Source organism: Pseudonaja textilis, chromosome 3 (genome assembly GCF_049901715.1).
Source record: "Pseudonaja textilis isolate UNSWEBS1 chromosome 3, rPseTex1.2, whole genome shotgun sequence".
Taxonomy (NCBI): domain Eukaryota; kingdom Metazoa; phylum Chordata; class Lepidosauria; order Squamata; family Elapidae; genus Pseudonaja; species Pseudonaja textilis.
In genome coordinates this window covers 34,097,602-34,123,031 of record NC_141992.1, presented here as the reverse complement: position 1 = coordinate 34,123,031, position 25,430 = coordinate 34,097,602, and the positions used below count along the sequence as shown (strand labels likewise).

At 37.2% G+C, this 25,430-nt stretch overlaps 1 protein-coding gene across 1 annotated transcript in view; it reads right to left on the bottom strand.

Annotated features, from left to right (window-relative positions):
• Positions 1–2,398: 2,398 nt before the first annotated feature.
• LOC113434486 (fer-1-like protein 4) overlaps positions 2,399–25,430 on the bottom strand; it is a 60,211-nt gene continuing 37,179 nt past the window's right edge. The window contains exons 25-45 of the mRNA XM_026697702.2: positions 24,975–25,109; positions 23,644–23,817; positions 22,579–22,695; positions 20,742–20,903; positions 18,974–19,142; positions 18,486–18,655; positions 17,270–17,401; positions 15,748–15,787; positions 15,087–15,193; positions 14,447–14,578; positions 12,623–12,733; positions 11,950–12,077; positions 11,144–11,314; positions 10,793–10,947; positions 9,265–9,443; positions 8,655–8,740; positions 7,885–7,983; positions 5,817–6,058; positions 4,458–4,744; positions 3,443–3,543; positions 2,399–2,586 (exon numbers count right to left, since the gene is read on the bottom strand). Of these exons, the coding sequence (XP_026553487.1) occupies positions 2,406–2,586; positions 3,443–3,543; positions 4,458–4,744; positions 5,817–6,058; positions 7,885–7,983; positions 8,655–8,740; positions 9,265–9,443; positions 10,793–10,947; positions 11,144–11,314; positions 11,950–12,077; positions 12,623–12,733; positions 14,447–14,578; positions 15,087–15,193; positions 15,748–15,787; positions 17,270–17,401; positions 18,486–18,655; positions 18,974–19,142; positions 20,742–20,903; positions 22,579–22,695; positions 23,644–23,817; positions 24,975–25,109 (3,078 nt within the window). The 3' untranslated portion in view covers positions 2,399–2,405. The remainder of the gene's footprint in view (positions 2,587–3,442; positions 3,544–4,457; positions 4,745–5,816; positions 6,059–7,884; positions 7,984–8,654; positions 8,741–9,264; positions 9,444–10,792; positions 10,948–11,143; positions 11,315–11,949; positions 12,078–12,622; positions 12,734–14,446; positions 14,579–15,086; positions 15,194–15,747; positions 15,788–17,269; positions 17,402–18,485; positions 18,656–18,973; positions 19,143–20,741; positions 20,904–22,578; positions 22,696–23,643; positions 23,818–24,974; positions 25,110–25,430) is intronic.

The window sequence follows — 25,430 nt, the reverse complement described above, 5'->3', positions numbered from 1 at the left end:
ACCACAAACCTCTGAAAAGCAGAGCAGCAGCTTGCTCGCTGTCCCTCTATAATTCTGCTTTCCTGTCCACACAGAGAGAGCAGTACTTAAAGAAGTGCTCAGACTCATGCACTTTTCTACCACCTGATAATTGCCTATCTTGTTACTTTCCAAGGCCATAGACTAGAGTGACTTGGAGAGGAGTGTTTGGCTACCAATTCTCTTTAGGAAAATAGCAAAATTGTCTTTCTTCTGCCAAGCTTTTAAATTTTATTTTTTGTATGTTTAAAATATTCAACAGTCTCGAGTATTTTCATAAACAGAAAGGCAGAATATACATTCCATAATAAATAAAAATAAATAAAATTATGCTAAAATACTTTTTTAAAAATTAACTTTTTTAAAAAATTCCTGGATGCTGATTACTATTTGTATCATATATACATATGGCAGACAATCGAAGGTACCAAGGATCATGTAACTTTGGTTCAGCACTGGACTTTCCAAATATTCAAAACCAAAGATATCGCCCACTGAACTCCAAGTAGATATCTAGTACTATTTGCAATCTGTTTATTGAAATGAATTTTGTGTTCGTATCTGTTCAAATCACTTCATTTAGTGCAGTACTAAATGCATACATATTACTTACGACACACCAGGTCAAACTACTGTATTTTGACACATATTTAAGAGCCAATTGGTCCTTTGGAAAAAAAAGATTAGTCAATAACATGATTTGCAAAGCAATCTGAGTTTCTAAAAGTTTGATGCTGACAGCTATAAATTGATTTTAATACCTTATTTTTTTTAAAAAATGTGCAGTCTTGCATTGCATAGGTTCCCCATCTCCCCTATTTCAGTACACAAACACACATGCGCTCTGTCTAGTGAAACAAAAATCTGCAGCAAAATACAACGCACTCATTTCATATCATTGTTTATCAAACTGCACCGGTTCCCTATAAGCTTTCGGATGCTATTCTAGCTGCCAACTATCTCTTATAAGACTCTTCATGGCAAAGTCCCTGGGACAACCTGACTTTAATTGTCTCTGCTCAGCCCAGGAGCTCCAGCTGAGTGGACGGACACATTTGAAGTCTAGACCAGTGGTTTGGCAGAAGGCTAATTACCCAGAAAAAGGACCAACGTGAAAGTAGAGAACTTCCCTGGAGCCTAGAACAAATGATGGGGGATAATTTCTCCAGTCTTTTTGGTTATAAAACCAATGCTTTATATTTGGCCATGTCCACCATAGAAGCCATTTCATGAATGGACAATCCACAGACTTTGTATTATGAAAGCACTTATTATATGCTCTCAAATTTGCCCAAATATCCAAAGCTCATACAAGTTTGCAGGTTCTTTTGCTTAATAGACCCTAAGGTACTGACAAATTATATAACTTTTAACTATCTTTCTGTTTGAGAATTTCTTATGTAGATGAATGGTGGATTGGTATTCTAGCAATCTAAAGTGCTCTGATCCACAAACAGCAGTACATCTCTACTCTCTCAAACTGGATGCTGTATTATTAGCTATTTAGCAGGCATGGTTGGAGAGAGAAAATCACTATTCTTGATTATCTACAAAGGATGGTATCGGACCTGCGCAGCTTTTGTACAGTTATATGACAAAACTCATAAAGGATTTGGTACACTTAATACTTCTAAAAATTCAATTAAATCTTAATAGGTTTTTTAATGTCCTCAGTGCACCAAAATAGCTTTATATTCAGCATGGTACAACATAACCCAAGATATAGCAAGTGTAGGAGGAAACAGAGGTATAAATATAATGAAGTTGACCAAATCATTTTCTAAAGTTTTCCCCTATGATTAAAATTGGTCTACTTGCATGGTACAGTTCATAGTCTATTTTCCTATGTACTGTTATATAAACACAAAATACTAACAGTGACAAGTGATAATTTTTCCATAAATAAAGTGCATCCCACTACTGCCTTATCACCTTGTGCTGTATAATATTGGAATTTTTATAGCATGTGTTTTGATTAATTAAAATTCATTTTCCCACAAACATTTGATCTGGGAACACAAACAGCACCAACATAAAAGTGTTAGTCTTCTTTGTATGACTAATTTTTAGTGCTTCTGCACCTCCTCTGCTTTCTTTTATTTTATCCCTAAAGTCCACAGAGTCTATTTTTCAGTGAAGTTTTATGTTCAGAACTATTGACAGGTGAAAACTTATTTCAGAGACTGTTATGAATCCTATACATGAGCAGCTTGTCTGCTCAGCTAGAGGTAATATTTCTTCCCAGTGCAGATTCCTTTTCAAAACGCTGTACAGACAATTAGGCAGCTGTATTCTATGTTCTTTAAGACCTTTGATAGAAAGACACTGTTGTCTTCCTTCTGTTCCTTTTATTAAATCCCAATATGCTGGAGAGGAAGAGTAACTCTTTAGCCATTTATTATCTTCTCACTGATGTATCCAGGCATTGTGTAAAGAATAAGAACCAAGAATATGGTCACAATTGCAATGATCAACAGTGCAATGATGTACTTCTTGTACCGTTTCCAAATGAAGAAGATGAATGTTTTCATGGGGTTCACAAACCAGTTGAAGGATGTTTTGGGACGACTGGAGGAGAAAGAAGGGGAGGGAGAAGAAAGTATATTTTAGATGGATGGGGTGGGGAAAGCTAAGGAAGAAAATCAAATGCTAACATTTAAAATACACAAACCATATGCCCTATTTTTGATGTAAGATGAGTGACTATATAAATGTTTTAAAGAAATAAATTTGACTCCCACTGACCATATAGATGCTTGGGTTCATAAGGAGGCCCATTCTCAAAGTTCTCTGGGTTCATCTTCCTATATTCTTTAAAGCAGGGGTCTCCAACCTTGGCAACTTTAAGCCTGGAGGACTTCAACTCCCAGAATTCCCCAGCCAGCTTTGCTTCCCAGAATTCTGGGAGTTGAAGTCCTCCAGGCTTAAGGTGGCCAAGGTTGAAGACCCCTGCTTTAAAGGAAGCCCAGAAGCAGAACACGACAACTGTGTCATTCTGTTGCCAGCAGCAAGTGATATTCAAAGAAAAATTGCTTCTCATTCTGGAGACAGGATACAGTCATCACAAGTATACAATATTCTTTGCTTCAGCCCCACAATCTGAAAAGCGAAAGATCTTCCAAACCATGTTGCCAGTTTTTAATCTGAATATGTTCCAATTCAATTACTGTATTCTATTTAATTAGAAACATAAAGAGGCAATTTTATCAGTATGATAATTTTGGATCTAAATTTATTTTTGGTAAACTTTGGTTCTCTTTCCCATACTGCTTTCCAGCTATCTGGACCAGGAAATGATAGTATTAAAATATAAAAAAATAAAGTATATTTTATACCAATAAATGGTGTCAATGGTACTATTTTGAGTGGGAGAGCAAGACTGGGGTATTTGTATGATAATCTGCAAACATTTATCAGCACTTACTTGGGTTTTTCCAAGGGTTCTGGCTCCTTTCTCCCCAGACCAACTGGGTTTTTTTCAGCTTCCTCTATAGTCAACAACTGAAATTCAGCTTCTACTTTTCCCTGGAAAAAAAGCATACTTTGAAATAGCAGCTGATGTTTTCAAGTGTTTGCTTATTAAAGGAAATACAGTGCAAATGCAATGAACCAAAACTTTTCTTCAAGAAACACCATTTCCACAATGATTGAAAGCAAATTCAACCTAAAATTAATCAAATCAAATTAATTGCAAAGAGTAAAAATCCATGTCTGTAGAATCAATCATCAGAGAAATGGCAGAAGTCTGTTGATAGTCCTTAAGAATAACTGCTCTGATACCTAGAAAATGTGGTCGTTTCTGACAATGTAGGAGGCACCCATTGTTTTATGTTATGCGTTTTATGTTATGCGTGACAACATACCCCTCTTTAAACACATTTCCTTACAACATAAAGATACTTCCACTGTGCTCAGAGTAGTGCAGATCCCATTTAATTCTAGATTGGGAAGCTTTTCTCATCAGGAAGCTTTTCTGATTATGAAGTTCATTTTTTCACATTTCCTTTTCCCTGGAGATTGGTTTATTCTTTTCCCTGATACAAAACACATTGGCATCAGCCCTTTGAAACTTTTTATTTTTAAATTCTTCTTTTTCTCTGTCAAGTTTTGGTTTATTATTGATAGCTGCCACAAATATACAAGTTCCAAAGTATAGCCTGATGAAATTCAGAGCTTTTTCTAGTATCTGGAAACTGAAGATGGATTCAGCCTGGTGTCTTTCTATAAAAGGCAATTCCATAAGGTAGCATCACAATCGTCAGAAAACTATGGTTTTCCGACTTCAGCTCAGATAAAGAAGGAAGTAGAGATAAGAAGATCAGGAAAACAGACATATTTTTAAGGAATGGGAACCCTAAAATAAAAGTTGGGTTTGTGCCTGCATATTTATTCTTTAGCCTTTCAAGACGCCACTTCAATATTGCTGCATGTTTTCTTACAGTTAAGATGAAGATGTTCCCACTAGGATCTGAAAACTCAACATCTTCTGGCTTAACAGATCTCCTCCATTTCTTCTTCTTCTTCTTTTTCTTCTGCTTAGCCTCCCTCTCTTCCCTTTCAATGTCTTCCTGACTTTTCAATTTAATGAAGGGCCACCACCCTTTCATTCGTTTGTTTCGGAAGATAGAAAACCGTGGCATGGCTTTTTCCTTGGCCATCTTGATAGTGCACTGCTCTGAGCTCTTGGCAGCTCTCACCATATCATTCAGCTTTAACTCAATGGCTCCTAGAAAGATGCAAAAAAACAAATTTCAGGCACTCATCCACTTAGATAATATCATATATAATATGTGCAATAATTTCAAAACTGGTAAGAATTGGGTTTCTTTTTTTAATTTACTGGGAATTATATTAATTTTGGTCACAGTTAGCATGGCATCAAATCTTGATAGCCCTTTTATCAATGGTTAAATAATAATAATGGAAGTTAGAAACAGGGAAGCAAAATAAAGAAGATATGTTAAAAGAGATGAGTAAATATTATGACTAGTATGTTGAATATTACTATTTAATACTGTAGAATTAATAAGTGGAATATTACTATTTTAAATACTGTAGAATTAATATTAATGTAATGAATGATGTTGCAATTTTGATTATTATTTATACCCAGACAACACACTGTTCAACTGAAGATGGAATTATTATATTAAAAATTAAAAACAATAATTTTAAAAAAACTTGATAGCCTGAAACATAATTTCAGAAATCGCAATATGACTGGATCTAATGTCATCTTGTTGAATCCTGCTCAAATTGTGGTCATAAATCAAGGAGCACCTGCAAATAAATATAACTGATAGCCAAACAGACTCAATCAATGCTTCTGAACTCATAAAATCACCCTGGCATTAATCTAGACCTCATATTGTAATATCTTGGTAACCACTGGGTGCTGCTGTATATTCATTTTTCTCCTTCACTGCTTCACCAATGATACAGATTTTGTATCTATAAATAGGTAAGGTGACTTTTCGCTGTGTATAGCTACAAAAAAACATCCAAAATTGAACAGGGAGAAGAGGCACTTGCCAAATTGGCCCTGGCATTGTGGAGATGTCCTGTGAATAATAGTCTGGGAACTGAAATAGTTATTTCCCCTGTTTCTGGCTCTATCTTTATTTCATATTAACTACCTTAATAGAAGAACAGAACAATTTTAAGTAGAAGATCAAGTTCAGATAATTGGGAGATAAATTATAGGTGACCTTTTCCTCCTAGTATTTTCTCCTATTTGTGCCATGCATGCATGCACTAAAACAAACTAACATTCCAATTCTGTACATTTAAAAGAATACCTAGGAAATCATTTGCCGAAATCCTGTCATAGTCCCAGACTTGAAAGACCAGGACGGCTGGTTCACGGAATTCCGACTCCTCCAGAGAAAAAATAGAATCCTTCTTTTTGTAAGTTATCTCTTTCTCCGTTGGAAGGTAATCAAAGCGGAAGACAAACCTCCAGTTGAAGTTGCCTTCCCCAGTCAAGGAATTAAAATGAACATCTGTTTCTTGTTTGTCTTTCTCCAGTCCTTTGATCCAGCTGCAGGAGAACGTTTCATTAGCATGTAGCAGCATCTTAACATAAGGACGATTCAGAATACAGGTAGTCCTCAAGTTAATGATAATTCAAAGTTACAACAGCACTGAAAAAAGTGACTTATGACCATTTTTGACACTTATGACCTTTGTAGCAGCCCCATGATCATGTGATCAAAATTCAGATGCTTGGCAACTGGTTCATATTTATGACCCTTGCTGTGTCCTAAGGTCACGTGATCAACTTTTGCAATCTTCTGAGAAGCAAAGTCAATGGGGAAGCCAGATTCACTTAACAACTATGCTAATAACTTATCAACTGCAGTGATTCATTTAACAACTGTGGCAAGAAAGGCCGTAAAAGGGGGCAAGAAATGTCTCACTTAAAAATGGAAATTCTAGGCTCAATTGTAATCGTAAGTTGAGGACTACCTGTACATCCTAAATAAGGTAACAGTGGAGGAAGGAATGGACATTTGCTCATTCAAGCCCCAAAGTTATATGTCTCAGCTGCACACCCCCTGGCCTCCATCACGTTGAAAAAGTCCACTTTTTAATATAAATCCTCTATTTACAGCCATTTTGTTATAGTGACACTGAAAAAAAGTGAATTATGACCGGTTTTCACACTAAAACTGTTGCAGCATCTCCATGGTCACATGATCAACATTCAGGTGCTTGGCAACTGGCATGTATTCATGATAGTTGCACTGTCCTGGGGTCATGTGATTAGTAACTTTCCCATCTGGCTTCTGACAAGCAGAGGCATTGAGGAAGCTGGATGCATGGAACAACCGCATGATTTCTTTAACAATTGAGGTAATTCTCTTAACAACTGTGGCAAAATGGTCATAAAATGGGGGATAATTCACTTAACAACTGCCTTGCTTAACAATGGAAATTTGGGGCTCCATTGTGGTTGTAAGCCGAGGATTACCTACATAGGATATACAGTATATTTTTATATGCAAGCTTGAAAAAAAGCAGCAGCAACATTATTTAGGTGGCCCAAGCCAAAGTCTATATCAGTAGAGTAATATTTGCTGCAAATTTATTTATTTACTTACTTACTTATTTTAAAAAAATTACGTTGTCGCCTATTCGCACATGGCAACTCAAGGCAGCTTACACGAATATAAAAACATTGTATATAAAAACTAAAACTAATAGAAGAAAATAATCAAATAATCAAATAATAGCGCCCCCCCACACACACACACACTGGCAACAACACACCACACAAGTCATTTAATATGCTCCACCCCACTCTGGGTTCCCCAGCCTGCTGGCAGAACCAGATCTTCAGCGTTTTCCTAAAGAGTGTTAGAGTTGGGGCCAGTCTAATTTCTGGGAGAATGATGTTCCAGAGAGAGGGAGCCACTACAGAGAAGGCCCTTCTTCTGGGTCCCACCAGGTGTATCTCCTGCAACATTCCTTGCTTCCCTGCTCTAGTGGATCAGGTAGATGTGACTGGCAAGAGACAGTCCCTCAGATATACTGTTAAATTGGTTAACTCGCAAATAGCAAGAAAAAATCCACAAAATCCACAGAGAATTTCAAGTCACAAATCTTTACCCAGTGCACAATATGCCCAACAAATTCTATAATGATAAAATAAGTAGACTAGAAAGTTCATATCATACAAAATGCTGTTTCTTTAAAAAACCAAAATTAACCATGTAGCAGGCGAAATTTGTATCAAGTTAATTATGAATTAACCTTCCACACACAAATACAATCTATTAAAATCCAATTCACACATTTAATGAAACAGAAAGGATGGCCCAGGGGCAGATTTCTGGTTGTTTTAACCTATCCCAGCAAATGCACCTTTTGACATATATGTCACTGGAAATTTCTCCTGTTATTGGATTGACATCATCAAGAATCACATCATCTGTATTCCAGATAATGACACGTAGTTCATAACTGGGAAAGAAGAAGAAAAAACCAAAGACAATAATGATTTTCTTGCAAATCCTGAGTAATTTGTTGGTTGATCTGTTAATTAATTGCAAAGATGCATACAAGATGGATGGCAGTGAAGCCCCTTGCCAGGGGCCTTGGCATAAAAAGACTTCTTTGATAAACAAACCCTTTTGTTTCTCAAAGTAATTGCAGATTCTCTGCATTTGGTTTAATGCTAAAATAGCATGCATTCAATGTGATTTCCATGGTTTCCATATTAGAATTACAGATTCTTTTCATATACTGTTGAGTTAATCTAAATTTAGATTAACCCGTTAGTCACTCCATTAATTCTGAGGCAAGATACAGCTGCATATTCCTCTTGCTTTATTATACATATATTACTTTCCATTCTTAAGAGCATAATACCCACAAGTGTGCACTTTTCCACTTGAAAAGGCATCCAGATGAAATTACCATTTTCCAGAATTTTAAATAAACTTTTCACTCATATGCAACGTGATGCAATTTGCAGTTGGAAAGTAGATAAAAGGGTAGATGCTTAAAGCATCAGAGAATTTCAAGTCACAAATCTTTACCCAGTGCACAGTATAAATTCTATTATGATAAATTCTATAATGATAAAATAAGTATTGATTCAGATTCCTGTTCATGGAGGAATCCCTCCCTACCTGATTGGGAGTCGTGGTTTGATGTTGACAGGTGGTGGTGCAGGGACATCATTTGGAAACATGTCAATCCACATGTGGAGAGAACCCTGGAGAAGCAAGAACAACAAAAAGTCACTTGACAATGTTCTCTCCTTTGTTGGTCAATAGCCTAAGTCGCTTGGTATTTATTCCATGCATCTGTGTTTTTACTCTGCAACTTTGGAATTGTGGTGTGAAGAGTGATTAAGACAATGAGCTGTCAAATAGATAGCAAGATTGGGGAGGAAAAACCAGGAAGAAGATAATGGCAAATCATATTTATAATTATGCATATACTATTATATTTGTAAAGACATCAGGAACTGAGCTTGACCTGGCCAGAGTAACTGTATCATCCCATATTGCTATGATTGTGCTAGAGCAGCCTTCTGTCATCAGAGGATTATTATGAGAGTTGAAATCCCATAACACAAGGTATATGTTAGAAAGGATCTCGCTAGATAGCAGGCCATGCATGTGTTCCTACAAATATTTTGCAGGCTATAGCTGCTACGTTACAGATACATATGTAAATGTTGAATGCAAAGTATAACAGTGCTACAGCATGTATAAATCAACTTTCTGCTTTTACCTGGAGAATACCAGGGTTATCTGGATTGTAAAGGGCTCGAACTTCCACGTGTTCTGGTACTAATTTGCATCCATACTCAGGCATTTCATCCCAGTGTTGAAGAACATGCAAAGCCTTGTGCTCATCATAGGCAGACCAGGTTTCGTCACTGTTGTCTTTGTTGTCTTTTGCCAAGGCTTCTGAAATATAACAAAATACAGATGCCAATAAGCACTTCTTCAAGTCTGGATTCAATTCAGTAATTAATGTGATACGTGATATTTCTAATCATGCACTCATTTTCAATTTCTAATTATGTCTCCATAGTAGTGCCACTGAATTTGGAAAAATATCCTAGTTAGTGGGAGTTGATATTTTAACGTTTTCCCGCTGAAAGAGTTAAAATGTGGGATACAAAACTCTCTCTCTCTCTCTCTCTCTCTCTCTCTCTCTCTCTCTCTCTCTCTCTCTCTCTCTCTCTCTCACACACACACACATATACATCTACATATATTTCGATACATAAACATATCCAAATATATACATATTATACATATATGTGAGTGGGTGAGTTTTCAGACAAAAGAGGTTCAAATGACTTGGGGATAGTTTGAAATAAGTTTAGGATAGTACTCTAAGGCTTTCTAGGAAAAATAGGTACATGAATCATAATACGTGATAAGTGTTGTAAGCATGACTGTGTTTGCTTAAAACAGCTTAACAAATAAAGGTAATGTAATGCTCAACTTATGATCGCAACTGAGACCAGAACGTCTGTCACTAAGCAGCATGGTCATTAACCAAGTCTTGCTCAATTTTATCACTTTTATACTGTGGTCACTAAGCAAATCCTGATTCCCCCATTGATTTTCTTGTCAGATACCCTCTGAGAACATTGCAAATGGCAATCACATGATCCTGGGATGTTGCAATCATCCAAAATACATGCCTGAATTTTGATGACATGACTATGGGGGTGCTACAATAGTCATACATACAAGGCCTGGTCATAAATCCTTTTTTCAGTACCATCATATTTTCAAATGGTCATTAAACAAATGGGTCTACATCAAGGACTACCTGTAAAACTCTCTGAATTTACACAGTAATACAGAAAAGAAGCTAAACCAAATCCTCAGACAAACAGTTTTGTGGCTCTGGATGATGTCTGAAGCAGATATAATCTCTCAGTTGAAACTTAGCTTTACTTAATTAAGGAAGATCACTTACTTAAATTCCCCAAAGAAAGTGACAAAAAGTGACAAAATTAAAGATAGATATCGATATATATATATGCCTTCTGCAGCAGAATAAGTTGGGAGCAAGTAGAAATGGAGCATGGTCCCAATTAGAAAAGATGAAGGTATTAGTTGAAGTCAAATACTTCTTAAGGTCATTAGGCAATGGAAATCAGTTCTAGCAATTACAAAGACTTCAAATTAAGATTCTGCATAAATAATCAGGATTACGTGGAAATGAATGTTCAGCTTTGGAAATAAGTATCCAGCACTGTTGAAATAAAAATTGTATCAGAGGTATGCACCATTACCTTCAGGAAGAGCTTCAGGAGGGATTTTAAAAATCTTGTTATTTACTTTGACTTCCTCTGCCCTGTATTCAGCTGATGGGAGTGCGTTCTTCTTGCATAAACTTTCCAAGATATGCGTGGGTTTGAAAGCATCTCGCCATATATTGTAGCCTTCTCTGTAGCAAATGATTAGATATGGTAAGTTGCATTTTAACAAGTTTAGATCAGATATAAAACTGGTTTATTAGTGCTGGCATTGCTATAGGGCAGAAAGCATTGGGTCTTCAGCTCTGTTGACAAAGCTACAGAATACTAATAAAATGAGAGAGAGATTCAGTCAGTCACCTTGTCACCTGCTCCTATGATACATACGTGTCATATTGTGAGGCCACTCCACAATTGGCTCTGTGATTACTGTAGAATCGGTTCTCCAAGTCAATTTTGGTCTCCCCAATTAAATCATCAGATCCAATCAAATCATGGTCAAATATTGATATAGTGAGTTCTGATTCTATAGGAAAGGATATCGAAAGCTCCAGTACTCTAAAGATGAGAGAGAAAGAAAAATGATATCATTGGGAGACAGCAAGTAAAGATAAAATATAACAAAATAGCTTCTGTACAACATCGTTTTATTGCTTGCTATAGCAGCATTTCCTTTAACTTGTATTTATGAACATAAATGCTGAAATAAAGGGCATACTGACTGGATGCCTCCATTGGCAGATTAAGACTCTTCTTTCATTTTAAAGTTCCTGGTCCACCTTCTTTCTTTATCTCTTATGGCCAGGTAAGTATCAGGCCCTTGCCATTGTTTTACTTTTTACTAGCAATTTGCTTTCTTTTACTCCTATTTTCATGAGCATATTAGCCAGATATAACCTCAGATTCCCTCTTTCTGTGCTGAAAGGTTGTTTCCATCTAGTTCATTGGTCATGTCAGTATCCATCCTTGGAATACTTCAGCTTTCTCATTTCTCTACGTTACCAGTCCTACATAAAGTTCCACTATCAGCCCTAAAGAATCCACACACATAAACTTAGCTGATGCTATGAACACATATTCTTGTATTTTTATGACAAAAGGGTAAATTCTTCTGAAATAAAGAAAATCTTCTGGTAAGACAAGAATCAATTTAGAGAAGATGTAACTGATGTAAGATAGAAACATATCCTTACTCTCCGAAAACTGGATTGAGCTGTTTTGGGATATATCGATCCTTGGTGTCTTTTTGTTGTTGGCCAATCTTTACCACAAGATAAGGATCTGCTTTGCCATTGGGATCTGCTGGTGTCAAATTAGTTGCCTAAAGAAACAGCAACATGTGATACGGTGACAGAATACAAAAGCACAGGATAAAAAAAATTCTACATATTGGTATGGAATCAATATAATGGAATTTCATGTGATTTGTGGTAAACCTATATCTTCCTATCTGAAAAAAGACTTAAATATCTTACAAGTGAATTTTTCCTAATGCAATTGCCTTGGAGAGTTCATGGTTTATAAACAACACCTTCCATATTTAAGACTCCTATATTTTCCCAATCCTGGGTCTATTTTCCTAACAGGAAAACAATCTTCAAGGGAGGGGCAACAACATCACTAGAAATTCTTCATTTGAAAATACCCAACCTGACAATGTTAAAAAAAACGTGTAATAATATTTTACTTTTCAATTTATGAAAGAATGGCTCTTAAGAGCATAATAAATAAATAATGACCAGGATTGAAATAATTACAGAATCTCTGTTATTTCAATAATAGAAATTGTGCTTTGGAAATCAAGTGTACCTCAAGAAAGATTAGAATCCTAAATCAGAATTCGATATATGAAGTCAAAATACTTACCTTAACAATATAAATTCTGACGAGAACCTTGATGGGTCTATTTCTGGGGATGCCTTGGGAGATCTTATGTTCTGGACCTGCCTCTTCAGCTCGATAAACATAGAATGAACCCTGCAGTAGAGGGAGTTGAGAAGAATGTGCTATTTATGTAATTTTTTCTAGTAATTTATATTTTGAAAAACCCTATTGCCGAGAAGAAGCTATTCACTTCTCGTAGCAGAATATATCTGACTTTTAATCAATTCATATTTATTTATTCAATATGGATATCACCTGACTCCAACCCAGTTTCAACAATTCACAGTGGAACAAGCAACAATATAAGCAAATATAAAAGTGCAAAATTCTTACGTAGCAATCCAAACAATGCAAATATAAATATCCATCCTGCCCCAAGGCCAGGATAACTAGCCAGTTTTCAAGACCTTCTAGAACAGGGGTCGCCAACCTTTTGGACTTCAGGGATCACCAAATTCATAATTTTAAATCCTGTGGACCATTAATATGAATTTTGATTGATGGTGGCTTGCTGACATTTTCCCAGGGTCTCTGCAGAAAGCAGCAGACACCCTGGGAAAATCCACCAAAAAATCTGCAGGGAAATTCCGCACCCCATTTTTCTACTGATAGATCATTCTTTATTTGGGATCTCCAGTTCCATTCTCAGGGGGAGAGAGAGAGAGAGAGAGAGAGAGACAGACAGACAGACTTTTGGCTTCATGCAAGGAAAGCAGCAGAAGAAACTCCACCAGAAATGATCATTGCCAGTGCAGCCTCTTGGAGCAGGAGGCCTTGCAGTATCCCAAAGACTCGTTTCTGGTGGAGTTTGGGGGAGAGAAAGAAAGACTTTTGCTGCTTTCCTTGCGTGCAGCCAAAAGCAGAAGGAAGAAGTGGAAAGAAGCAGCCTGGTGGCCAGGCCAAGCGTGTGGGGTGAGTGGGGCAAGTTCCCCCCCCCGCCCTTTCCCCCCCTCCCCTCACTACCTTGTGTTGTTCGCAATGCAAATGACACAAGCCTTGTGTTCCCATGGGCCATGTGGGCGGTGCAGCCTTGTGTTCCTGTGCAGCCTGGATTAATTGCTTTGGGAGGTACTTTGGAGGTGACATTTCTCTGCGGACCACCAAAATGTTCTCACGGATCATCAGTGATCCCTGGCCCACTGGTTGGTGACCACTGTTCTAGAACATCATTTACCATACAGATCGCAGAAGGAACCTCATTTCAGAGCTCAGAGAACACACACTTCCTGAAATATGGCACTATATGTCCATTCTGCCAGTTCATACCAGATTGGTAGAAACTGTGGAAGGCAGGCAATAGCTTTACAGTTAATAATCCAAGACCTTGAATCACAATCAAAAGCACACTGGCAACCGCTGCGGCTCATGGAGCAAAGATCCTATGGCAAGCCTATCATATTCTGAAACAGTTGAAGCTTTGGAATGAATGTCCTGCAATAATAGATTGTATTACAATAGACTTTCTTTCAGATTAGCAGTCATATTCCCAAAGTAGGATTTGGATCCAATTTTTACCTACTGCAAAAAAAAGGTCATGGTTTGTTAAAAAAAAATATATCTCCAGACTGTAGCATCAGGAAGCTGGCTTAAGAACTATGGAAAGCACACAGCAAAGATACTGGGTGATCACTCCATTAAAGTCAGAGAGGCTTGCATTTTATAAAGGAATGAGTAAGACTGAATTGTGACTGATGGATGAGCCCTTCTGCCAAACAAATTAGTATTAATAGGAATAAATTCACTGCCATTATTACTGTGGGAACAAAATCAAATGGTATTAATAAATATGATTCAAAAGATTCCTACCTTGTATTTCCCAACAAATTTTTCTTCCTCATTCCCATCTTCATCTTCATTAGCTTTTCCACGATGAAGTGGAAAAATATATAACCAGTCCTCAAAATTGTCAAACTCATTCTCTAGTTCTGAACCATAAATCTGGAATAAAAATGTGCACTATGGTAATTGAACATAACTCGGATTAGAAAAGAATAGAAAACTTAATGCAATGAAAGAAAATTTTTGTAATGACAGATTCAGTGTTTGGTTTTTTTTTTTTTTTTTTGCTGCTGCTCATCCTGTTCCTTTTTATGTTATGTCCTGTTCCTATTGTGTTCAAAATTAATGTTACCAGTCACAGCTATAGGTAGTAATTCTATTTCAACAGATACAGGTGATATAGATAATACTATAAAAGACTAGGCACTGTTCTGTCCCACAAATACAAACAACTCCCCTTAAATAACTTTCTGCAGTTCTTGGAACTCTTTCTGATCACTATTGACTGAAAACTGTCAGTAGGTTTTCTGACATTTTGAGAGAGAAAACATGAAAGTATAGCACAAATTCTCTCCATGTGAAAAAACTAGAACTGCTTCAGTAAATATACTAAATTTATCTAAATTTGTAAGTGATGTCAATCCATTTTTTTTTAACAAAGGCTTACTTTTAATGTTGCTATAAGTTTCCTTTTTGGACGAACTGGCTCTGCTTCAACAACTATTTCATCTTCTACATCCTCATCAAGAGAAGCAGCATTCAGGTTCCCTCCATCTAAAGAAGATACCGAGAAATTAAAGGGGTGTTCTTCTCAGTTCACAGTGTTAGGTGCTGGCTGCAATGATTCTGAGTAGTCAGGTAAAGTTAATGACTTAATTTACTTTTTGGTTTTATTTACTACATCCATTTTACTTCTATTTACAATGGTGATCTCTTCCAACTGTCAACGAGCAAAACTCACCCACCCAATTTTATTTACGGCACAATGATTTGGCCACATTTCTCTTTTTTCTTTTTGCAGAGACAATTAAATGTTGGCACAGCAAGAATCTGTTTGTATAGTCAGAATCAGACACCACCACAACTACATGGCACTTTAGAGAAAGCAGAAACTTTGGGATAGTGATCTGAGTTCATAGGGGATCAGCCACTGATCTGGTGTTGTGTTACAATGTCTGTTCATTCTATTGATATGCACAAAGACAGTGTTGGTTTCTTTCCGGTAAAACTGAACCTTCGAATAGGTAATAATCTGGAGAAAGGTGTAATTTAACACATTGGGAAGATACGGAGTTAAGGAATGCTGCTCTATAGCACAACTAGCTCACCTGCATCATTTGCATCATCCTCTTCTTCATCACTAAGAGACTGCAAAAGAGAATGGTCTTTAACTGAGTTATAACAGACGTCAATCAGACTTACCATTCTACAATCTTAATAAATTTCTTACAGTTTTCTAATATTGAAGACTTCTTACAGTTTTTTTTAATGTGACAGTACAGTAAATGCTAGGAATTAATAAATACTGCACTTGAAACATTATTTAATAACCTATCATAGATAAGGATACTCAGCACTCCTTTTCTTTTCTCTTCCTCTAATTTTAAATTATTTTGTGTGACAGCCTTTTCTTGTTACCTGTTCTATAGAGTTCTTACTATGAGTAACAGGACAAAATTTTCATAGAACTTGAAAAAATGCTGCAGTGCAGTCCTATACAGTAATTGAGTCACACTAAGAATAAATCCTAGGTTTATTGATAAGAGATTGCAGCCTATTTCTAACTGGAAAATCAGTTAATGCACTGAAGAACAAAGACAGAAGCATGGGAATGGTAAAAAGAAAACTTATAATCTAGATCAGGGGTCGCCAACCTTTTGGACTTCAGGGATCACCAAATTCATAATTTTAAATCCCGCAGACCATTAATATGAATTTTGATTGATGGTGGCTTGCTGACATTTTCCCAGGGTCTCTGCAGAAAGCAGCAGAGACCCTGGGAAAATCCACCAAAAAAATCTGCAGGAAAATTCCCCACCCCATTTTCCTACTGATCGATCATTCTTGATTTGGGATCTCCAGTTCCATTCTCGGGGGGGGGGGAGGAGAGAGAGAGAGAGAGAGAGAGAGAGAGAGAGAGAGAGACTTTTAGCTTCATTCAAGGAAAGCATCAGAAGCAGCAGAAGTCTTTCTTTCTCTCCCCCAAACTCCACCAGAAATGATCATTGCCAGTGCAGCCTCTTGGAGCAGGAGGCCTTGCAGTATCCCAAAGACTCATTTCTGGTGGAGTTTGGGGGAGAGAAAGAAAGGCTTTTGCTGCTTTCCTTGCGTGCAGCCAAAAGCAGAAGAAGGAAGAAGTGGAAAGAAGCAGCCCAGTGGCCAGGCCAGGCGCATGGGGGAGTGGGGCAAGTTCTCCCCCCCCACCCTTCCCCCCCTCCCCTGACTACCTTGTGTTGTTCGCAATGCAAATGACACAAGCCTTGTGTTCCCACGGGCCATGTGGGCGGCACAGCCTTGTGTTCCTGCGCAGCCTGGATTAATTGCTTTGGGGGGTGCTTTGGAGGTAACATTTCTCTGCGAACCACCAAAATTTTCTTGTGGACCACCAGTGGTTCCCGGCCCACTGGTTGGTGACCACTGATCTAGATTAAATCAACATGAACACCGCCCCCCTATTTTGCCTACAAAATCAGACCTATTTAGCAGATTTTACTGTTTAAACAGCCCCTTACCTTCTAGTATCCTAACTTCACACTTTATAATCAATAAGTTAAAAGGGACAGGTTATCCAATTCGGTCCCATATCTCATTATAATACAATATAAATTATCCTGTAAGGTCCATGATTACCTGTTTATTTAATTCCTTTAATGATTCATAGTACTTGGACCACCAATCCAGTTCTTCCTTCTCAGGCTTTTCCTCCTCAAATTCTTCCTCTTTCGGTACCAATTTATCAATAGGGAGTTTTTTCAGTGGTGCCTGAATATAAATGATATAAAATTCCATCCATGATATTGAAATGTAGAACAATCTTGTTCAACCTCTCCAACGCCTGCTAGAAGATTACTTCATAAAATCCATATATCAGCCCTGAATCCTGAAATTATCTCATCATTACCGTCAAGGTAAGAAAGTCATTAAGAAAGTGGTCAACCTGCAGCTCCAAAAGGTCCTGAATGGAAGTAGATTATCTGGACCTCTTTCAAACTAGGATTGCACAATACTGAGAGATTTTTATTGTGCTTGCTAATGACTTCCGGTGGGCTCAGAATAGGGATAGTGCATTCACCCTAGTCCTTCTTGATCAGCATGGAGGAGTTGGAGGGTGGGGGGATTTTCTAGATTGGTTCTTCCTCCAGGGCTGGGTCTAGTCAGTGTTGGTGGGAGAAAGTGGTCTAGCTCGAAACCCCTGCTTTGCTCTAATCTCTACCCTCTCCGGTTTAATACGGTGTGCATATTAGATAATAAAGCTATTGAGGGGAGTGATCTTTAGGCATGGGGTGCAGTATCTTAGCATGCTGATAACACTTAATCATAGATCATGGCGCCAATCATCCAAGTGAAGCAGTTTGGAGGTCTTGGGGATCTGATAGGAAAGAACAGATTTTAGTTCCACCATTCCAAGAACAAGTATTCATCCTTGAATCTGGATGGGGTTGCACCACCTCAGCTGGATTCATGCTGCAATCTGGAGGTCCTTTGCACAACTTTGCTTGTGTGCTACTTGCACTTGTTCCTGGGTCTGGCAGGGGGAGGTTCCTGATCACTGTCACTCAGAAGTGTTTTGGAAGTCACCCAGCTGAATTCATGCCTAAGAATTAGAACTCATGATTTAGAACTTCCTGATTTCTAGACTGGTGCCTTAAACCCAAAATGGTTCTTAAACTATTTTAGGTTCCTTTTTATTTGTTTGCTTTCATGCTTTTCTCATTTATATTTCCTTCTTTGCCATTTAATTGGTGCCATCATATCAATATTTTTTCTGAAACATCCATGTATGTATTAGACAACCAACATTACAGAATCTCTTGTTAGAGTAAACCTGAAACATTGCTGCACTCACCTTGACAAGCTTGAGGGGGTTAGCTTTGCTTCCTAGGTCTCCGGCAGCTGCACCAATGTTTATTACTGTCTGCCCAGCAGCTGCACCAATATTTATTACGCTCTGTCCAGCAGTTGCCCCAAAGTTCATCACTTTTTTGGAGATATTTGGTTTATCTGATGCTTTCCTTTCTGAAATAAAATATATTAACCACATATTTAATGTAAATACATTCTAGGTGTGACTCGTCAATACATTCCCTTATATGGCAAAGATAATTTACAAAGCAGATGCTTTGTATCTTATATCCCAATGCATTATACCAGGGGTGTAACTCACATTGTCACATTGTCATCATGTGACATATCGTGACTTTTCCCCTTCGGTAAAATGGGGGTGAGCGTGGCCAGTGCGTGACGCATCTGGTCCACAGGCCATGAGTTTGACACTCCTGCATTATACTCTAGTTCATTTCATTGGATAATGTCCTAAAAACTCTAAAAACTCACTCTTGGGAGGGTTATCTGTTTCCTCTTCCATCTCATCTACTTCTTTAGGAGCAAATTTCATAATATGAGACACTATGTGAGTTCCCACGAGGACAGAGCGTCCAAAGGCTCTCTTCTCCACCACAAAGATACTGAGAGGTGGATGTAAGTACACCTGTTCTGGAAGTTCCTATTAAAAAAAAGTCAACCAGATGAATTTCAGAACAATTCAAAATATTTCTAAGGTAAATAGATTATTGTGATGTTTCACTGAATTTCCAGTGTTACAATAGCAGAAATAGATGTTTCTTTTCTTGATCAGTTATCCAGTAATTCAATATGCAAATTGCCACCAACCATTTCCACTGAAACTCAGCTGTATAGGATTCTCAATGTTTATAAAAGGAAGAAAACAATATTTAACGAAAAGATATGCCTGTGAATGCTATAAAAGATAATGGTCCTTCCTGTAATGGCAATGTGAAAGACCATTGTCATTTTGAGGAGTTTAGTGACATATTTTGTCTTTTCCTTTTTATTGAGAAAAGACTAGAAGTTTAGAGCTCATTCTGAGCTAACCTTGACTATGTATCAGAATGGTCAAACAAATGGCAACTTCAAATCTCAACAAATAAATGCTCTGTCTTACATATTGGCAAAAAAAAATCAGAAAATAAAATACAGGCTGAATAGTCAAGACCTTGTTGATGATCCAAACTCTGTCAAGGATCTTGGAGTACTCATCTCTAATGATCTAAGTGCTAGAGCCCACTGTAGCCAAAAAGGCATTAAGAGTTGTTAACCTAATCCTACATAGCTTTTTCTCTGGTAATATCACACTACTAACTAGAGCATACAAAACATTTGCTAGACCAATACTCAAATACAGCTCATCAGTCTGGAACCCACATTATGTATCTGATATTAGCACAGTTGAGAAAGTCCAGAAATATTTCACAAGAAGAGTTCTCCACTCCTCGACTCGTTGTAGAATACCTTATACCACCAGACTTGAAATTCTAGACCTAGAAAACCTTGAATTATGCTGTCTTCGGTCTGATCTAAGTATGGTATATAAAATCATACATTGCAATGACTTACCTGTCAACGAATACTTCAGCTTCAACCATAACAATACAAGAGCACACAATAGATACAAACTCAAGGTTAACCGCACCAAACCTGATTGCAGGAAATACAACTTCAGCAGCAGATTAGTCAATGTCTGGAATACTCTACCTGACTCTGTGGTTTCTTCCCCAAACCCCAAAAACTTTATCCTTAGACTGTCTACTATTGACCTCACCCCTTTCCTAAGAGGTTTCTAGGGGGCGTGCATAAGCGCACCAACGTGCCTATTGTCCCTGTCCTATTGTTTCTTTTATTTTTCTTATATGTACCCATTTCATGTATTCATAACTATGTATATACTTACACCTATTATCTTGTAAGCGATTGGCAAATCAAAATAAATAAATAAAAAACCTGCTCCCTTTTTTTTTTACTCTTGTTTACTGAATAAAGGAGAAGAGACAATTTTGTAGCTTCAAAGCTTTTCTCACTGTGAAAGTTTTATACTTTCGATTCCCATTCTAGAGTTATGAGTCACGCGTCAAGTTGTTTGCATGTTAATTGTTTCTGGAACCAAAAGAATCCATTCCCCGGGCATCTGATCATTGTCCTGACACTCAGCAAAATATTTCCTAGATCATATTTGTACAACTCTAGCTTGATCGGTTCTATTACAATTACCTTAACTTTTGGGATCTACCTCCCCATTATCACTTACCACATTAACAAATTTAACAAGTTCACTGAAATTGGGGTTTTCTTTGTAAGTTGTGACCACTTCTGATTCCACTTTCTTTCCAGCACATTCAATTATCACCTGAGGCTGGTCAACCTCAAATAGGTTCACACGTTTCAGATCTCTCAGGCCCCAAAACAAGATCTAAGAGAGAGGCAAATAAATGTCTTAGGTCAGAACAAGGCCAAGCATTCGCCTTCTCTCAAAAGACCCCTAGCTTCAAATCCCACTGAATTGCGTCACACTGAATTGTGCGACAGATTAGCAAACTATTCTCTGCTGATAGTATAAAGCAGTTTAAATTAATGTGGGTTAATGTTCATATTGAAGATTTTGATTTAGAATAATGTAAAGTTCATAAATCTATATTATACATAAATTATATGAAGTTCATAGATTTACTAAATCTAATAGGTTTAGTAAATCTATTACTAAAACTCTTGGGTCTGTTCGATGCTTTGTAACTTTTAATTCAGAAAAACTGTGCAACAATTTTTAAATCAATATACTTCAAATAAGCCAACTTACAGAATGCATTCAAAATCTGGGATCCATGACTCCTGAGGGATTGAAATTTGGCAAACTTCTCATGCCACCACCTTCCAGTACACTTCCCAGAAACTCATATGTTGTGTGGTGCAAGGAAAGATGGGAAGGACCTTGCCACCACCTTCTTTCCTGCCTCCCTCTGGGGCAAGCAGCCATTGGCTACTTTGGAATCGAGGCTGAAATTTGAAATATCTTAATGGTGGTAGTTAATGAAGGAAGAATGAGGAAGTGAATCCAATGCCTGCTGGCAAAGTAGGATTGGCTGAGGGGCCTAGCAGTTGATGGGTGAACCCTCTTCCACCCTGAAGGGAGGGCTCTTGGGCACATGCCAGAATGTTTTACTCACTCCCTTTGCTCCCTTTCTCCCCAGCAAAGAGGCAGGCAGTTCTGCGAGGTGGAGTGGGGGGAGGAAGAAGGGGGAAAGGGGAAATGGCACAAACCTATTGTCAACTCATAAAATATTTCTCTGGTCTTTTTAGAGTTGCCAACAGAAAGGGAGGGGGAAGCAGTGCAGCAGCTTACAAAACCGAAACTACATTCCATAAATGTTTTGAAAGATAGCAACTAGGTGTCCAAAGTTTCTGCCCCACAAAATTCTAACTGGAGAGCATGATAGATGACTCTTGGCTATAGATGTGCCCCGTTGGAGAATATGAATTACGATACACCCAGGGGGTGGGGGGAAAACCAGGGTCAAGGGTGACAATTATGTGTCTCAGAGTCGGCTACACTCAGGCAGTGCTGGCATGTTAACTCCCAATAAATCCTTTTTAAGTTTTGGAAGTTTGGCTCAAGACTCATGATTTAAATGGGGGTAACTGCTGGAATCCTGACACCTATATTATATTTGGGAAGAAGAATGACCCAATGTGTCATGGGTTGTATATTAATTCTACAATTTCAGAGAAATAGCTCAGTCTGGGCCACTTCTCTCCAGAGAATCACTTTATAATTCTCAAAACACAATGAAAAATTGTTGAACAGGTATATTAATTTATAGCTTCATACTTTCTTAATCTAATTTCAGTATACATAGATTTAGCCACAACAAAAGGCTTGCTATTACCCATACAATATGTTTGCCATTATTTCAGCACATGGATAATTATATTTATTTATTTAGCGTATGGCATAGAGCACATGGATAACTGAAAAAGGTATTTGTTAATACTTACAAATTATTTTATTTTTCGTTCCCCTATCTGGCTAGTCAATTTAAATTACATTCAACAATTATTTTCATGGAATATCTGTTGGAAAACATTTTTACCTCTATGCGAAATTCTTTAAGGATTGGGCGGATTCCTTCAGGAATAATGAATCGTCCGGCACGGGGATCCCCCAAATACTCTGGCTCTTTGGGGTCTACATCATTAGGAACAGATGGCTAGAAAATAAATAAAGTTCAAAGCAATTAAAAAAGTACTCTGTGAGCATGTATAAATAAGATTATTGCCAAAAGATTTATGCAAGCCCAATCCTATAGCCTCCTTACTTTCCATGACCTATCAAATAAATGAGAGGGTTTTTTAAATTAATGAAAGTTTTTCAAGTCAATAAGCTATAGCGTTTTCAGAAATAATAATCAAAGTTTCATAGTTCTTATGTCACAGAGAACTATGATTACCTAAAGCTTCCCTGATTTATTTGCTAATTTAAACAAAGAGAGGAATGATGAAACTGTATTCGTATAGAAAATCTCATATGTATTTTATTAGTAAGAAATGCAGTCATTGAAGCATAATATTTATGCGATAATTGCTATCAAAATCAGTTATCTTTCAAAAAACTGAACTATCACATGATATTTCTGGAAGTGATAGTTTCTTACCCAGAAATATTTCCTCATGGTACACTGTTGTGTCTAAGAAAGAAAAATTAATGCAAGTTTCTGCATTCACTCACTATTTGAGTGAGTGAATTTTAGAGATTGTAGATTATAAACTAACTTTTAAATCTTAATCACAGCCTCCCATAAAAGTCTTTGACCACAGCACTACAATATCCTGCTACAAAATGAAAAGCTATCCTATTAAAAAAATATGATAGATGTAGGTCTACTTGTTATGCTGAATGTTATACTAGAAGTATATTGTACATTACTGAAGATGCATCTAGTCTCTAGCAGGGATATTTTCAACCTATTCATGTGTTCAGCAAGCTCTAGATTTAATGAACTAATGAGTAGGAATAGTGTCCACTAAATCAAAATGTACATTAAATGGCTAATTGGATTTTTAAAATGTACAAAATGAATAGATTTTGTTCATTACATCCAAAGCTTGTTAATTGAGGTTCAGGAAATCAATATCTACAAATCAGGTGATGGACTTACCTCTAAGTAACCACTATAATCCAGTTCAATCAGCTCAAATACAGCAATTAATTCTCCAGCTGATTTATGGCCCTTATAAATATCAAAAAATTGGAGAGAAGGTTTGCTGTAAGGCTCATCTACCAGCTTCACCTGTGGGATAACAAAGGCTCGACCAAGGAAGTCTGGTGAACCCTATAGAAAAAAGCAAACATCAAATCAGTATTATACATGCATATTATTTTAGGATCATTAATTACAACTTTTGCTAGGGTGGTGTTCAGTACAAGAATATTCTACATCTGTATTTCTCAATCTCAGCAACTATAAGATGTGCAAACTTCGATTCCTAGGTTGGCTAGGGAATTCTGGGAGTTGAAATGTACATGTCTTAAAATTGTTGAAATTGAAAAACACAGTTCTTATGGAATTTATAAGCAAAGGCATTTAGAAGCAAGGAATCTGATACTGTTAGGGATAGAATACTGTCATCAGAGTAAAATTCCCTTGCATGTTTTGGTAGTAAGCTTTAGTGATTAACATGATTAAAAACATTAGAGAACAATATTCTTCACTTCCATAGAGAGGGGCAAAAGCTAAAAAAATATGGGAATGAGAACAATGGGAGAGATCTTGCACTGAGAAATTGCACTGAGAAATTGAAACTGGACTGCCATCTGTCAAAAATGGGGTAGGGTCTGCTTGGACGGGAGGGTTGGACTAGATGACCTACAAAGTCTGTTAACTCTGTTAATCTGTTAAAAAAAACCTTCCAGCTCCAGTTAATACTGCAAAACATCTAAAGCATTTCCTCCTACATCACAGTTGAGCCAGAAATTATCTGACTTGTCTGCCAAAAAGACCTAAAGTACACATCCTGGATATGCAGGATGAAGGATCAGCCCTAGATTGATGCAAATGTCATGTGTACAGATTCTCTTAGTTGTGTAGTTTTCTTCAATCAATCTAAGTCATCTGGAAATGACAGTCTTCAAAATCAAAGATTTTTAAGGATACCAACCTACCAGTGGGTCACTAGGTGGTGGCTCGAGAAAAAATATCCCCAACACAACCTCTCAGGTTATGAAGTTTTCAGAGATGATTGCCAATGCATCTTCTAAACTCTTTGCATGAGTTTAAGACAAATCTGTTTATCTAGGTACTTCATTAAACTGGTGGTGTTAGACTTTCTGATTCAGTTCAATATTGTTCTCTAATGTTTTTAATCATGTTTTTCAATTGAAATATCACTTGAATTAATTGTAAACTTTTGAAAATTATTCCCTGTTTTGGAATGTCCTTTTAGCAATAAGAAGCATATTTAAAGGTTTAGAAAGAAAAAGTACTCTTACAAATTTATTGTAGTCAAAAATATTGACAATAGCTATTGGAGTCTCTGTCTTCAAGTCCTCCTTCTTTCCATCAATTACAAGCTGATCATACAGAAGTAATTCATTCCACATTGGGCTGAGTGTTTCTTCCAATACCTGAATTAACAAATATTGAAGTTATTGACAGTGATAGAATGGAGCTGATGAGTGCTGTTCATCAGTCTATGGCCCAATTGCCCAGACATACACTCTATTCTGGTAGTCTGATAAGTTCACGCTGGAACAATAACAAATAAATAGCTTTTCCTACAGTTTCTGTTTGTATGAAAAGCATCATGGTATCTTATCTGAAAAAGCAGAGATAATCTGTTGATGGATCATACTCCAGAGGAAAATAAAGGAAGACAACAGCCTGTCAACTTTAGATATTGCCAGTCAATGACACTGACACTCCCCATAGCTATTTAAATCTAATCT